Raw genomic sequence first — 15,419 nt, 5'->3', positions numbered from 1 at the left:
TTCAAGGGAGTATGAGCCTAGTCTATGTTGGCCTCATAATTTAACCCTTTTAGCCCCAGTATCATTCTGCAGAATCTGCATTGCATTTAATTGCACCCTCACCCCACCCCAACACCCTCCGCTGCCCCCATCCCCATAGTCAATGTATCCTTCCTGAAGTGCAGTGCCCAGAGCTGAACACAGTACTCCAGATGGGGTCTAACCAGAGATTTATAAAACTATAGCATAACTTCCACCCCTTTGTATTCCTGTCCTCTTGAGGTAAAGGTCAATATTCCATTAATCTTTTAAATTATTTTTATATCAGTCTATTTTCATATTTCATTCTTGCCTCCTCTTGATTTTCACCCTTTTTCTCACCTGGTAGCCCAGGTTCAGAAAGGGAAATAAAGCTGACAGCCAACAGCCATTAGACTTATCATCAGTCATTATATCAGGAGTAACCCTGAGGATTACCTGTACAATAATAACCTAGGAAGCAGCAGCCAAAATGGGGTCAGAAATGGAAGATCCTGACTGACCAACCTTCTTGACTTATTTCAGAAATACTTGAAAGAATGACTTGCATTTATTTACAACCTTTCACAACCTCAGGATATCCCAAAGTGCTTTACAGCCGATGAAATTCTTTTGAAGCATAGTCACTGTTGTAATGTAGGAAATATGGCAGACAATTTGTGCACTGCAAATTTCCACAAGCAGTCAATAATGTAACGACCAGCTAATTTGTTTTAGGTGTTGGTTCAGAGATAAATATTGGCCTTAATTAAAAACATAAAATGCTGGAAATACTTAGTAGGTCAGGCAGCATTCAGATCTGTGCCTTTTCATCAGAAGTGACCTGAAACATTAACTAAAAGCAAAATACTGCGGATGCTGGAAATCTGAAACAAAAACAAGAAATGCTGGAGTCACTCAGCAGGTCTGGCAGCATCGATGGAAAGAGAAGCAGAGTTAACGTTTCGGGTCAGTGACCCTTCTTCGGAACTGACAAATATTAGAAAAGTCACAGATTATAAGCAAGTGAGGTGGGGGTGGGGAAAGAGATAACAAAGGAGAAGGTGCAGATTGGACCAGGCCACATAGCTGACCAAAAGGTCACGGAGCAAAGGCAAACAATATGTTAATGGTATGTTGAAAGACAAAGCATTAGTACAGATTAGGTAAGAATACACTGAATATTGAACAGCAGCAAGTGCAAACCTGAAAGAAAACCTGAAAAAAACAGTGGGTAAGCAAACTGAACAAACTAAGATGAAATGAAATAAATGCAAAAAAAAGATAGTAAAAAATGTAAAAAAGAATGTAAAAAAAAAGGAAGAAAAAAATAACTAAAAATGTAAGTAAAATGGGGGGCTGTCATGCTCTGAAATTATTGAACTCAATGTTCAGTCCGGCAGGCTGTAGTGTGCCTAATCGGTAGATGAGATGCTGTTCCTCGAGCTTGCGTTGATGTTCACTGGAACACTGCAGCAATCCCAGGACAGAGATGTGAGCATGAGAGCAGGGGGGAGTGTTGAAATGGCAAGCAACCGGAAGCTCAGGGTCCTGCTTGCGGACTGAGCGGAGATGTTCCGCAAAGCGGTCACCCAGTCTGCGCTTGGTCTCCCCAATGTAGAGGAGACCACACTGTGAGCAGCGAATACAGTATACTACATTGAAAGAAGTACAAGTAAATCGCTGCTTCACCTGAAAGGAGTGTTTGGGGCCTGGGATAGTGAGGAGAGAGGAGGTAAATGGGCAGGTATTACACCTCCTGCGATTGCAGGGGAAGGTGCCCTGGGACGGGGACGAGGTGGTGGGGGTAATGGAGGAGTGGACCAGGGTGTCGCGGAGGGAACGATCCCTTCGGAATGCTGACAGGGGAAGGGAGGGGAAGATGCGACTGGTAGTGGCATCACGCTGGAGGTGGCGAAAATGGCGGAGGATGATCCTTTGGATATGGAGGCTGGTGGGATGAAAAGTGAGGACAAGGGGAACCCTGTCACGGTTCTGGGAGGGAGGGGAAGGGGTGAGGGTAGAGGTGCGGGGAATGGGTCGGACACGGTTGAGGGCCCTGTCAACCACAGTGGGGGGAAATCCTCGGTTGAGGAAAAAGGAGGTCATATCAGAAGCACCGTCATGGAAGGTAGCATCATCAGAGCAGATGCGTCGGAGACGGAGAAACTGGGAGAATGGAATGGAGTCCTTACAGGAGGTAAGGTGTGAAGAAGTGTAGTCGAGGTAGCTGTGGGAGTCGGTGGGCTTATAATGGATATTGGTAGACAACCTATCCCCAGAGATGGAGACAGAGAAGTCGAGGAAGGGAAGGGAAGTGTCAGAGATGGACCATGTAAAGGTGAGAGAAGGGTGGAAATTGGAAGCAAAGTTGATAAAGTTTTCTAGTTCGGGGCGGGAGCAGGAAACGGCACCGATACAGTCATCAATGTACCGGAAAAAGAGTTGTGGGAGGGGGCCTGAGTAGGACTGGAACAAAGAATGCTCGACATATCCCACAAAAAGACAGGCATAACTAGGACCCATGCGGGTACCCATAGCGACACCTTTTACTTGAAGGAAGTGCGTGGAGTTGAAGGAGAAGTTGTTCAATGTGAGAACAAGTTCAGCCAGGTGGAGGAGGGTGGTGGTGGATGCGGACTGGTTGGGCCTCTGTTCCAGGAAGAAGCGGAGAGCCCTCAAACCATCCTGGTGGGGGATGGAGGTGTAGAGCGATTGGACATCCATAGTGAAGAGGAGGCGGTTGGGACCAGGAAACTGGAAATTGTCAAAATGACGTCGGGCGTCAGAAGAGTCACGGATGTAGGTGGGAAGAGACTGGACCAGCGGAGAAAAGATAGAGTCTAGATAGGAAGAAATAAGTTCAGTGGGGCAGGAGCAGGCTGACATAATGGGTCTGCCGGGACAGTCCCGTTTGTGGATTTTGTTGGAGTTTCCTGGTCCCAACCGCCTCCTCTTCACTATGGATGTCCAATCGCTCTACACCTCCATCCCCCACCAGGATGGTTTGAGGGCTCTCCGCTTCTTCCTGGAACAGAGGCCCAACCAGTCCGCATCCACCACCACCCTCCTCCACCTGGCTGAACTTGTTCTCACATTGAACAACTTCTCCTTCAACTCCACGCACTTCCTTCAAGTAAAAGGTGTCGCTATGGGTACCCGCATGGGTCCTAGTTATGCCTGTCTTTTTGTGGGATATGTCGAGCATTCTTTGTTCCAGTCCTACTCAGGCCCCCTCCCACAACTCTTTTTCCGGTACATTGATGACTGTATCGGTGCCGTTTCCTGCTCCCGCCCCGAACTAGAAAACTTTATCAACTTTGCTTCCAATTTCCACCCTTCTCTCACCTTTACATGGTCCATCTCTGACACTTCCCTTCCCTTCCTCGACTTCTCTGTCTCCATCTCTGGGGATAGGTTGTCTACCAATATCCTTTATAAGCCCACCGACTCCCACAGCTACCTCGACTACACTTCTTCACACCTTACCTCCTGTAAGGACTCCATTCCATTCTCCCAGTTTCTCCGTCTCCGACGCATCTGCTCTGATGATGCTACCTTCCATGACGGTGCTTCTGATATGACCTCCTTTTTCCTCAACCGAGGATTTCCCCCCACTGTGGTTGACAGGGCCCTCAACCGTGTCCGACCCATTCCCCGCACCTCTACCCTCACCCCTTCCCCTCCCTCCCAGAACCGTGACAGGGTTCCCCTTGTCCTCACTTTTCATCCCACCAGCCTCCATATCCAAAGGATCATCCTCCGCCATTTTCGCCACCTCCAGCGTGATGCCACTACCAGTCGCATCTTCCCCTCCCTTCCCCTGTCAGCATTCCGAAGGGATCGTTCCCTCCGCGACACCCTGGTCCACTCCTCCATTACCCCCACCACCTCGTCCCCGTCCCAGGGCACCTTCCCCTGCAATCGCAGGAGGTGTAATACCTGCCCATTTACCTCCTCTCTCCTCACTATCCCAGGCCCCAAACACTCCTTTCAGGTGAAGCAGCGATTTACTTGTACTTCTTTCAATGTAGTATACTGTATTCGCTGCTCACAGTGTGGTCTCCTCTACATTGGGGAGACCAAGCGCAGACTGGGTGACCGCTTTGCGGAACATCTCCGCTCAGTCCGCAAGCAGGACCCTGAGCTTCCGGTTGCTTGCCATTTCAACACTCCCCCCTGCTCTCATGCTCACATCTCTGTCCTGGGATTGCTGCAGTGTTCCAGTGAACATCAACGCAAGCTCGAGGAACAGCATCTCATCTACCGATTAGGCACACTACAGCCTGCCGGACTGAACATTGAGTTCAATAATTTCAGAGCATGACAGCCCCCCATTTTACTTACATTTTTAGTTATTTTTTCTTCCTTTTTTTTTACATTCTTTTTTACATTTTTTACTATCTTTTTTTGCATTTATTTCATTTCATCTTAGTTTGTTCAGTTTGCTTACCCGTTGTTTTTTTCAGGTTTTCTTTCAGGTTTGCACTTGCTGCTGTTCAATATTCAGTGTATTCACACCTAATCTGTACTAATGCTTTGTCTTTCAACACACCATTAACATATTGTTTGCCTTTGCTCCGTGACCTTTTTGGTCAGCTATGTGGCCTGGTCCAATCTGCACCTTCTCCTTTGTTATCTCTTTCCCCACCCCCACCTCACTTGCTTATAATCTGTGACTTTTCTAATATTTGTCAGTTCCGAAGAAGGGTCACTGACCCGAAACGTTAACTCTGAAACATTAACTATTATTTCTATCTCCACAGATGCCAAGATCATATAACATATAGGGGAATTCTTTGGGTGAAAGTAACAGTCGAACAGGAGTGTTCTGTTGAGATTTAGAGTTTAAAGCACACGACTTAATGTTCTGTTAAGATTTTAAGTTTAAGTTATAAATGTTTCCAAATTGTAGTGTTAAGTTAGTAGTTTCTAGCTTTGTTTAACTCTTGTACAGTAAAGTTTTTTGTTTAAAACATGAAATCTTATGGCGTACTTCTTTCAGTAATAACTGGAAATTCGACGTTCTCTTTTTAAACGGTAGCAGTCCCTAGCGAGATTGTGACAACCCTCCTTAACACTACCTCTTTGTGTTTAGTCCACCCCACCCCCGCCTCAATATCTCCTGCTTTGGCACAATGTCGACTTTTGGCTGATTCCTGTAAAGCACCTTGGACGTTTTACTATGTTAAAGACGCTATATAAATGCAAGTTGTTGTTGAAAATGGCAGATGAGCAGAATGTACATATTAGAGGAGTTATACTGACGGTGACGGAGAGAGGGGATGGTGAGTCGGGTGCCTCAGAGCCACCTACTGTTTCCAATTTACATCAGTAACTCAGAATTGATTGCTAATGGCTTAAATTTGCATAGGATTCCAGACTGGGCAGATCAGTTAGTTCTGAGGAGATAGTTAACAAGATTCAAAACAAATTGCATGCATCTGAGCTGCCCAATGGGAGGCACACAGCAGGTCATTATTGCAAATTCAAGTGCTTGCTACCCATGATGTTGTATATCCAACCAACAAGCACCTGAGTTACCAATGTACTGCCAGCCGTAAATTCAAACTCATAAAAGTGCCTCTTATGCATAACAGTGGCAGATTACAATTAATACACACCACTGTAAATTTCTCCACATTGGAAGTAGAAAATGGATAACATACACACTTCACAAGCAGGATCAGAATGAAACAGAAAGAGATCAAATGATCCGAGTGGATTCATACCCAATTGTTATGGAGCAGCAATAGAACGCTGCAATGTAATGGGATGGTGGAGGCTTTTATGTGAGAAGTGCAGACAGCAGCCATAAGGTAGGCTATGGGGAGTAGTATGGGGACTGTAGGCTTAGGTAAGGTATTGGAAATGGTATCAAGCAGCAATTCTAAGGCAGGACATAAGGATGGGATATGAGGGCATCAGGCAAGGCATGAAGAGTGCTTTGGGGACAACACTCTTAAGACAGAGTATGGGGAAGGGTATAGGGGCAACATGCAGGGTATGGACTGCTTTGGGGTCATGCATAGTAAGGCAGGGTATGGGAGAGTGGGTAAGAGAAGTGTCAAAGTTGGCAGGGTGAAATGGAGGCAGGAACCATTACCATAAGCCAGGGGGCCGACCCTAGTTCAATGAGGAGTGCAGGACAGAATGCCAGGAGCAGCATCAGACATACCTAAAAATGAGGTGCCAACCGGTGATGCCACAACACAGGACTGCATGCATGCTAAACAGTGGAAGCAGCAATACTATAGACAGAGCTAAGCGATCCCACAACCAACGGATCAGATCAAAGCTCTACAGTCCTGCCACATCCAGTCATGACTGATGGTGAACAATTAAACAATTAAGCAGGAAGAGGAGGCTCCATGAACATCCCCATCCTCAATGATGGCAGATCCCAGCACATTACAAAAGACAAGGCTGAAGCATTTGCAACTATCTCAGCCAGAAATGCCAAGTGAATGATCCATCTTGGCCTCCTCCTGAGGTTCACAATGTCAGAAATGCCAGTCTTCAGCCAATTCAATTGACTCCACTTGACATCAGGAAACGACTGAAGGTACTGGATACAGCAAAGGCTATGGGCCCTGACAACATCCCAGCTGTAGTACTGAAGGCTTGTGCTCCAGAACTAGCCGTGCCCCTAGTCAAGCTGTTCCAGTACAGCTACAACACTGGCATCTACCCTGCACTGTGGAAAATTGCCCAGGTATGTCCTTTCCACAAAAAGGACAAATCCAACCCGGCCAATTACCACCACCCTTCCCCGCACCCTCCCGCACCCCATCAATATACTCACAATCATCAGCAAAGTAATGGAAGGTGTCATCGACAGTGCGATCAAGCAGTACTTACTCACCGATAACCTGCTCAACGATGCTGAGTTTGGGTTCCAGACCTCATTTCAGCTTTGGTACAAATATGGACAAAAGAACTGAATTGCAGAAGTTCCTGAGGGTCGTGTCCTAGGCCCAACCATCTTCAGCTGCTTCATCAATGACCTTACATCGATCATAAGGTCAGAGGTGGGGATGTTCACTTATGATTGCACAGTGTTCAGTTCTATTTCCAGCTCCTCAGATAATGAAGTAGTCTATGCCCGCATGCAGCAAGACCTGGACAACATTCAGGCTTGGGCTGATATGTGGCAAGTAACATGCACTCCAACAAGTGCCAGTCAATGACCTTCTCCAACAAGAGAGAATCTAACCATCTCCCCTTGATGTTCAACATCATTACCATCACTAAATCCTTCACCATCAACATCCTAAGGATTCCACTGATCAAAAACTTAACTGGACCAGCCATATAAATACTGTGGCTACAAGACCGGGTCAGAGGTTGGGAATTCTGCGATGAGTAACTCACCTCCTGACTCCCCAGTGCTTGCTGCACATCTACAAGGCACAAGTCAGGAGTGTGATGGAATACTCTTCATCTGTCTGGATGGGTGCAGCTCCAACAACACTCAAGAAGCTCGACACCATCCAGCACAAAGCAGCCCGCTTGATTAGTACCCCATCCACCACCTTAAACACAGCACACTGTGGCTGTAGTGTATATCATATACAAGATGCACTGCAGCAACTTGACAAAACTCATTTGACAGCATCTTCTAAACTTGCTACCTTGACCACATAAAAGAACAAGAGGAGCAGATGCATGGGAACACCACCACTTGCAAGTTCCCCTTCGAGCCACACACCATCTTGACTTGGAACTATATTACTGTGCCTTCACTATCACTGGGTCAAAAACATGGAACTCCCTCTCCAACAGCACTGCGGAAATACCTACACCACATGGACTGCAGCGGTTCAAGAAGGTGGCTCACCACCACCTTCTCAAGGGCAATTAGGGATGGGCAATAAATGACGCCCACATCCCACAAATGAATAATAAAAGTACTGCACACCCCACATGTGCTCACTTACATGCAGTTGCGTGTGGCCAGGTCCCGGTGGACAAAGTTCTTGCTGCTCAAGTACTCCATCCCTTTGACGATGTCAATCATAAAGTTCAACAGGGTCTGTACTGGAATGTCCTGAAAAAGAGAGAATTTCACCAACTGGGGAAGGAAGAGATGCAACACAAACCATCCAACCAGGGCATGAGGGGCAAGAGACGGTATAGTATCACCAACTGGGGAAGAGAGAGAGAGGTTAGAGTATGAGCAACTGGAAAAGAGAGAGAGAGAGAGAGAGAGGGTAGAGTATCAGCAACTGGAAAAGAAAGAGAGAGAGAGAGAGGGTAGATTATCAGCAACTGGAAAAGAAAGAGAGCAAGACAGAGGGTAGAGTATCAGCAACTGGAAAAGAAAGAGAGAGAGAGAGGGTAGATTATCAGCAACTGAAAAAGAAAGAGAGAGAGGGAGCAGAGTATCAGCAACTGGACAAGAAAGAGAGAGGGAAGAGTATCAGCAACTGGAAAAGAAAGAGAGAGAGAGAGGGTAGAGTATCAGCAACTGAAAAAGAAAGTGAGAGAGAGAGGGTAGATTATCAGCAACTGTCAAAGAAAGAGAGACAGAGAGGGTAGATTATCAGCAACTGTCAAAGAAAGAGAGAGAGAGAGGGTAGATTATCAGCAACAGGAAAAGAAAGAGAGAGAGAGGGTAGATTATCAGCAACTGTCAAAGAAAGAGAGAGAGAGAGAGGGTAGAGTATCAGCAACTGGAAAAGAAAGAGAGAGAGAGAGGGTAGAGTATCAGCAACTGTCAAAGAAAGAGAGAGAGGGTAGATTATCAGCAACTGGAAAAGAAAGAGAGAGAGAGAGGTAGAGTATCAGCAACTGGAAAAGAAAGAGAGAGAGAGAGAGGGTAGAGTATCAGCAACTGGAAAAGAAAGAGAGAGAGAGAGAGGGTAGATTATCAGCAACTGGAAAAGAAAGAGAGAGAGAGAGGGTAGATTATCAGCAACTGACAAAGAAAGAGAGAGAGAGAGGGTAGATTATCAGCAACTGGAAAAGAAAGAGAGAGAGAGAGGGTAGATTATCAGCAACTGGAAGAGAGAGAGAGAGAGAGAGGGTAGATTATCAGCAACTGGAAAAGAAAGAGAGAGAGAGAGGGTAGATTATCAGCAACTGGAAAAGAAAGAGAGAGAGAGAGGGTAGATTATCAGCAACTGTCAAAGAAAGAGAGAGAGAGAGGGTAGATTATCAGCAACTGGAAAAGAAAGAGAGAGAGAGAGGGTAGATTATCAGCAACAGGAAAAGAAAGAGAGAGAGAGGGTAGATTATCAGCAACTGTCAAAGAAAGAGAGAGAGAGAGGGTAGATTATCAGCAACTGGAAAAGAAAGAGAGAGAGAGAGGGTAGATTATCAGCAACTGGAAAAGAAAGAGAGAGAGAGAGGGTAGATTATCAGCAACAGGAAAAGAAAGAGAGAGAGAGAGGGTAGATTATCAGCAACTGTCAAAGAAAGAGAGAGAGAGAGGGTAGATTATCAGCAACTGTCAAAGAAAGAGAGAGAGAGAGGGTAGATTATCAGCAACTGGAAAAGAAAGAGAGAGAGAGAGAGGGTAGATTATCAGCAACAGGAAAAGAAAGAGAGAGAGAGAGGGTAGATTATCAGCAACTGAAAAAGAAAGAGAGAGAGAGAGGGTAGATTATCAGCAACTGGAAAAGAAAGAGAGAGAGAGAGGGTAGATTATCAGCAACTGAAAAAGAAAGAGAGAGAGACAGGGTAGATTATCAGCAACTGGAAAAGAAAGAGAGAGAGAGAGGGTAGATTATCAGCAACTGAAAAAGAAAGAGAGAGAGAGAGGGTAGACTATCAGCAACTGGAAAAGAAAGAGAGAGAGAGAGGGTAGATTATCAGCAACTGGAAAAGAAAGAGAGAGAGAGAGGGTAGATTATCAGCAACTGGAAAAGAAAGAGAGAGAGAGAGAGGGTAGATTATCAGCAACAGGAAAAGAAAGAGAGAGAGAGAGGGTAGATTATCAGCAACTGTCAAAGAAAGAGAGAGAGAGAGGGTAGATTATCAGCAACTGGAAAAGAAAGAGAGAGAGAGAGAGGGTAGATTATCAGCAACAGGAAAAGAAAGAGAGAGAGAGAGGGTAGATTATCAGCAACAGGAAAAGAGAGAGAGAGAGGGTAGATTATCAGCAACTGGAAAAGAAAGAGAGAGAGAGAGGGTAGATTATCAGCAACTGAAAAAGAAAGAGAGAGAGAGAGGGTAGATTATCAGCAACTGGAAAAGAAAGAGAGAGAGAGAGGGTAGATTATCAGCAACTGAAAAAGAAAGAGAGAGAGACAGGGTAGATTATCAGCAACTGGAAAAGAAAGAGAGAGAGAGAGGGTAGAGTATCAGCAACTGGAAAAGAAAGAGAGAGAGAGAGGGTAGATTATCAGCAACTGGAAAAGAAAGAGAGAGAGAGAGGGTATATTATCAGCAACTGGAAAAGAAAGAGAGAGAGAGAGAGGGTAGATTATCAGCAACTGGAAAAGAAAGAGAGAGAGAGAGAGGGTAGATTATCAGCAACAGGAAAAGAAAGAGTGAGAGAGAGGGTAGAGTATCAGCAACTGGAAAAGAAAGAGAGAGAGAGAGAGGGTAGATTATCAGCAACAGGAAAAGAAAGAGTGAGAGAGAGGGTAGATTATCAGCAACTGGAAAAGAAAGAGAGAGAGAGAGAGGGTAGATTATCAGCAACAGGAAAAGAAAGAGAGAGAGAGAGGGTAGATTATCAGCAACAGGAAAAGAAAGAGAGAGAGAGAGTAGATTATCAGCAACAGGAAAAGAAAGAGAGAGAGAGAGGGTAGATTATCAGCAACTGTCAAAGAAAGAGAGAGAGAGAGGGTAGATTATCAGCAACTGGAAAAGAAAGAGAGAGAGAGAGGGTAGATTATCAACAACAGGAAAAGAAAGAGAGAGAGAGAGGGTAGATTATCAGCAACTGGAAAAGAAAGAGAGAGAGAGAGGGTAGAGTATCAGCAACTGGAAAAGAAAGAGAGAGAGAGAGAGAGAGTAGATTATCAGCAACAGGAAAAGAAAGAGAGAGAGAGAGGGTAGATTATCAGCAACTGTCAAAGAAAGAGAGAGAGAGAGGGTAGAGTATCAGCAACTGGAAAAGAAAGAGAGAGAGAGAGGGTAGATTATCAGCAACTGTCAAAGAAAGAGAGAGAGAGAGAGAGAGTAGATTATCAGCAACAGGAAAAGAAAGAGAGAGAGAGAGGGTAGATTATCAGCAACTGTCAAAGAAAGAGAGAGAGAGAGGGTAGATTATCAGCAACTGGAAAAGAAAGAGAGAGAGAGAGGGTAGATTATCAGCAACAGGAAAAGAAAGAGAGAGAGAGAGGGTAGATTATCAGCAACAGGAAAAGAAAGTGAGAGAGAGACGGAGTAGATTATCAGCAACAGGAAAAGAAAGAGAGAGAGAGAGGGTAGATTATCAGCAACTGTCAAAGAAAGAGAGAGAGAGAGGGTAGATTATCAGCAACTGGAAAAGAAAGAGAGAGAGAGAGGGTAGATTATCAGCAACTGGAAAAGAAAGAGAGAGAGAGAGGGTAGATTATCAGCAACTGGAAAAGAAAGAGAGAGAGAGAGGGTAGATTATCAGCAACTGGAAAAGAAAGAGAGAGAGAGAGGGTAGATTATCAGCAACTGGAAAAGAAAGAGAGAGAGAGAGGGTAGATTATCAGCAACTGGAAAAGAAAGAGAGAGAGAGAGGGTAGAGTATCAGCAACTGGAAAAGAGAGAGAGAGAGAGAGGGTAGATTATCAGCAACTGGAAAAGAGAGAGAGAGAGAGAGGGTAGATTATCAGCAACTGGAAAAGAAAGAGAGAGAGAGAGGGTAGATTATCAGCAACTGGAAAAGAAAGAGAGAGAGAGAGGGTAGAGTATCAGCAACTGGAAAAGAAAGAGAGAGAGAGAGGGTAGATTATCAGCAACTATCAAAGAAAGAGAGAGAGAGAGGGTAGATTATCAACAACAGGAAAAGAAAGAGAGAGAGAGAGGGTAGAGTATCAGCAACTGGAAAAGAAAGAGAGAGAGAGAGGGTAGAGTATCAGCAACTGGAAAAGAAAGAGAGAGAGAGAGAGGGTAGAGTATCAGCAACTGGAAAAGAAAGAGAGAGAGAGAGGGTAGATTATCAGCAACTGTCAAAGAGAGAGAGAGAGAGGGTAGATTATCAACAACAGGAAAAGAAAGAGAGAGAGAGAGGGTAGATTATCAGCAACTGTCAAAGAGAGAGAGAGAGAGGGTAGATTATCAACAACAGGAAAAGAAAGAGAGAGAGAGAGGGTAGAGTATCAGCAACTGGAAAAGAAAGAGAGAGAGAGAGGGTAGATTATCAGCAACTGGAAAAGAAAGAGAGAGAGAGAGGGTAGATTATCAGCAACTGTCAAAGAGAGAGAGAGAGAGGGTAGATTATCAACAACAGGAAAAGAAAGAGAGAGAGAGAGGGTAGAGTATCAGCAACTGGAAAAGAAAGAGAGAGAGAGAGGGTAGATTATCAGCAACTGGAAAAGAGAGAGAGAGAGAGAGGGTAGATTATCAGCAACTGTCAAAGAAAGAGAGAGAGAGAGGGTAGATTATCAACAACAGGAAAAGAAAGAGAGAGAGAGAGGGTAGAGTATCAGCAACTGGAAAAGAAAGAGAGAGAGAGAGGGTAGAGTATCAGCAACTGGAAAAGAAAGAGAGAGAGAGAGAGGGTAGAGTATCAGCAACTGGAAAAGAAAGAGAGAGAGTGAGGGTAGATTATCAGCAACTGGAAAAGAAAGAGAGAGAGAGAGGGTAGATTATCAGCAACTGTCAAAGAAAGAGAGAGAGAGAGGGTAGATTATCAACAACAGGAAAAGAAAGAGAGAGAGAGAGGGTAGAGTATCAGCAACTGGAAAAGAAAGAGAGAGAGAGAGGGTAGATTATCAGCAACTGGAAAAGAGAGAGAGAGAGAGAGGGTAGATTATCAGCAACTGTCAAAGAAAGAGAGAGAGAGAGGGTAGATTATCAGCAACAGGAAAAGAAAGAGAGAGAGAGAGGGTAGATTATCAGCAACTGTCAAAGAAAGAGAGAGAGAGAGAGGGTAGATTATCAGCAACAGGAAAAGAAAGAGAGAGAGAGAGGGTAGATTATCAGCAACTGGAAAAGAAAGAGAGAGAGAGAGGGTAGATTATCAGCAACTGTCAAAGAAAGAGAGAGAGAGAGGGTAGATTATCAGCAACTGTCAAAGAAAGAGAGAGAGAGAGGGTAGATTCTCAGCAACTGGAAAAGAAAGAGAGAGAGGGTAGATTATCAGCAACTGTCAAAGAAAGAGAGAGAGAGAGGGTAGATTATCAGCAACTGTCAAAGAAAGAGAGAGAGAGAGAGGGTAGATTATCAGCAACAGGAAAAGAAAGAGAGAGAGAGAGGGTAGATTATCAGCAACTGGAAAAGAAAGAGAGAGAGAGAGGGTAGATTATCAGCAACTGTCAAAGAAAGAGAGAGAGAGAGGGTAGATTATCAGCAACTGGAAAAGAAAGAGAGAGAGAGAGGGTAGATTATCAGCAACTGGAAAAGAAAGAGAGAGAGAGGGTAGATTATCAGCAACTGCACAAGAAAGAGAGAGAGAGAGGGTAGAGTATCAGCAACTGGAAAAGAAAGAGACAGTGAGAGAGAGAGGGTAGAGTATCAGCAACTGGAAAAGAAAGAGAGAGAGAGAGAGGGTAGATTATCAGCAACTGTCAAAGAAAGAGAGAGAGAGAGGGTAGATTATCAGCAACTGGAAAAGAAAGAGAGAGAGAGAGGGTAGATTATCAGCAACAGGAAAAGAAAGAGAGAGAGAGAGGGTAGATTATCAGCAACAGGAAAAGAAAGTGAGAGAGAGACGGAGTAGATTATCAGCAACAGGAAAAGAAAGAGAGAGAGAGAGGGTAGATTATCAGCAACTGTCAAAGAAAGAGAGAGAGAGAGGGTAGATTATCAGCAACTGGAAAAGAAAGAGAGAGAGAGAGGGTAGATTATCAGCAACTGGAAAAGAAAGAGAGAGAGAGAGGGTAGATTATCAGCAACTGGAAAAGAAAGAGAGAGAGAGAGGGTAGATTATCAGCAACTGGAAAAGAAAGAGAGAGAGAGAGGGTAGATTATCAGCAACTGGAAAAGAAAGAGAGAGAGTGAGGGTAGATTATCAGCAACTGGAAAAGAGAGAGAGAGAGAGAGGGTAGATTATCAGCAACTGGAAAAGAAAGAGAGAGAGAGAGGGTAGAGTATCAGCAACTGGAAAAGAAAGAGAGAGAGAGAGGGTAGATTATCAGCAACTATCAAAGAAAGAGAGAGAGAGAGGGTAGATTATCAACAACAGGAAAAGAAAGAGAGAGAGAGAGGGTAGAGTATCAGCAACTGGAAAAGAAAGAGAGAGAGAGAGGGTAGAGTATCAGCAACTGGAAAAGAAAGAGAGAGAGAGAGAGGGTAGAGTATCAGCAACTGGAAAAGAAAGAGAGAGAGTGAGGGTAGATTATCAGCAACTGGAAAAGAAAGAGAGAGAGAGAGGGTAGATTATCAGCAACTGTCAAAGAGAGAGAGAGAGAGGGTAGATTATCAACAACAGGAAAAGAAAGAGAGAGAGAGAGGGTAGAGTATCAGCAACTGGAAAAGAAAGAGAGAGAGAGAGGGTAGATTATCAGCAACTGGAAAAGAGAGAGAGAGAGAGAGGGTAGATTATCAGCAACTGTCAAAGAAAGAGAGAGAGAGAGGGTAGATTATCAACAACAGGAAAAGAAAGAGAGAGAGAGAGGGTAGAGTATCAGCAACTGGAAAAGAAAGAGAGAGAGAGAGGGTAGAGTATCAGCAACTGGAAAAGAAAGAGAGAGAGAGAGAGGGTAGAGTATCAGCAACTGGAAAAGAAAGAGAGAGAGTGAGGGTAGATTATCAGCAACTGGAAAAGAAAGAGAGAGAGAGAGGGTAGATTATCAGCAACTGTCAAAGAAAGAGAGAGAGAGAGGGTAGATTATCAGCAACTGTCAAAGAAAGAGAGAGAGAGAGGGTAGATTCTCAGCAACTGGAAAAGAAAGAGAGAGAGGGTAGATTATCAGCAACTGGAAAAGAAAGAGAGAGAGAGAGGGTAGATTATCAGCAACTGTCAAAGAAAGAGAGAGAGAGAGGGTAGATTATCAACAACAGGAAAAGAAAGAGAGAGAGAGAGGGTAGAGTATCAGCAACTGGAAAAGAAAGAGAGAGAGAGAGGGTAGATTATCAGCAACTGGAAAAGAGAGAGAGAGAGAGAGGGTAGATTATCAGCAACTGTCAAAGAAAGAGAGAGAGAGAGGGTAGATTATCAGCAACAGGAAAAGAAAGAGAGAGAGAGAGGGTAGATTATCAGCAACTGTCAAAGAAAGAGAGAGAGAGAGAGGGTAGATTATCAGCAACAGGAAAAGAAAGAGAGAGAGAGAGGGTAGATTATCAGCAACTGGAAAAGAAAGAGAGAGAGAGAGGGTAGATTATCAGCAACT

The 15,419-nt window shown here is 44.4% G+C and overlaps 1 protein-coding gene across 1 annotated transcript in view; it reads right to left on the bottom strand.

The window, feature by feature from the left end:
* Positions 1–15,419, bottom strand: part of tyro3 (TYRO3 protein tyrosine kinase) — a 339,850-nt gene that overhangs the window by 6,731 nt on the left and 317,700 nt on the right. Inside the window, exon 16 of the mRNA XM_068039626.1 lies at positions 7,938–8,047. Within this exon, the coding sequence (XP_067895727.1) occupies positions 7,938–8,047 (110 nt within the window). The remainder of the gene's footprint in view (positions 1–7,937; positions 8,048–15,419) is intronic.

This window comes from Heterodontus francisci, chromosome 9 (genome assembly GCF_036365525.1).
Source record: "Heterodontus francisci isolate sHetFra1 chromosome 9, sHetFra1.hap1, whole genome shotgun sequence".
In the NCBI taxonomy this organism is placed as follows: Eukaryota; Metazoa; Chordata; class Chondrichthyes; order Heterodontiformes; family Heterodontidae; genus Heterodontus; species Heterodontus francisci.
This window is presented reverse-complemented; position numbering and strand designations above follow the sequence as displayed.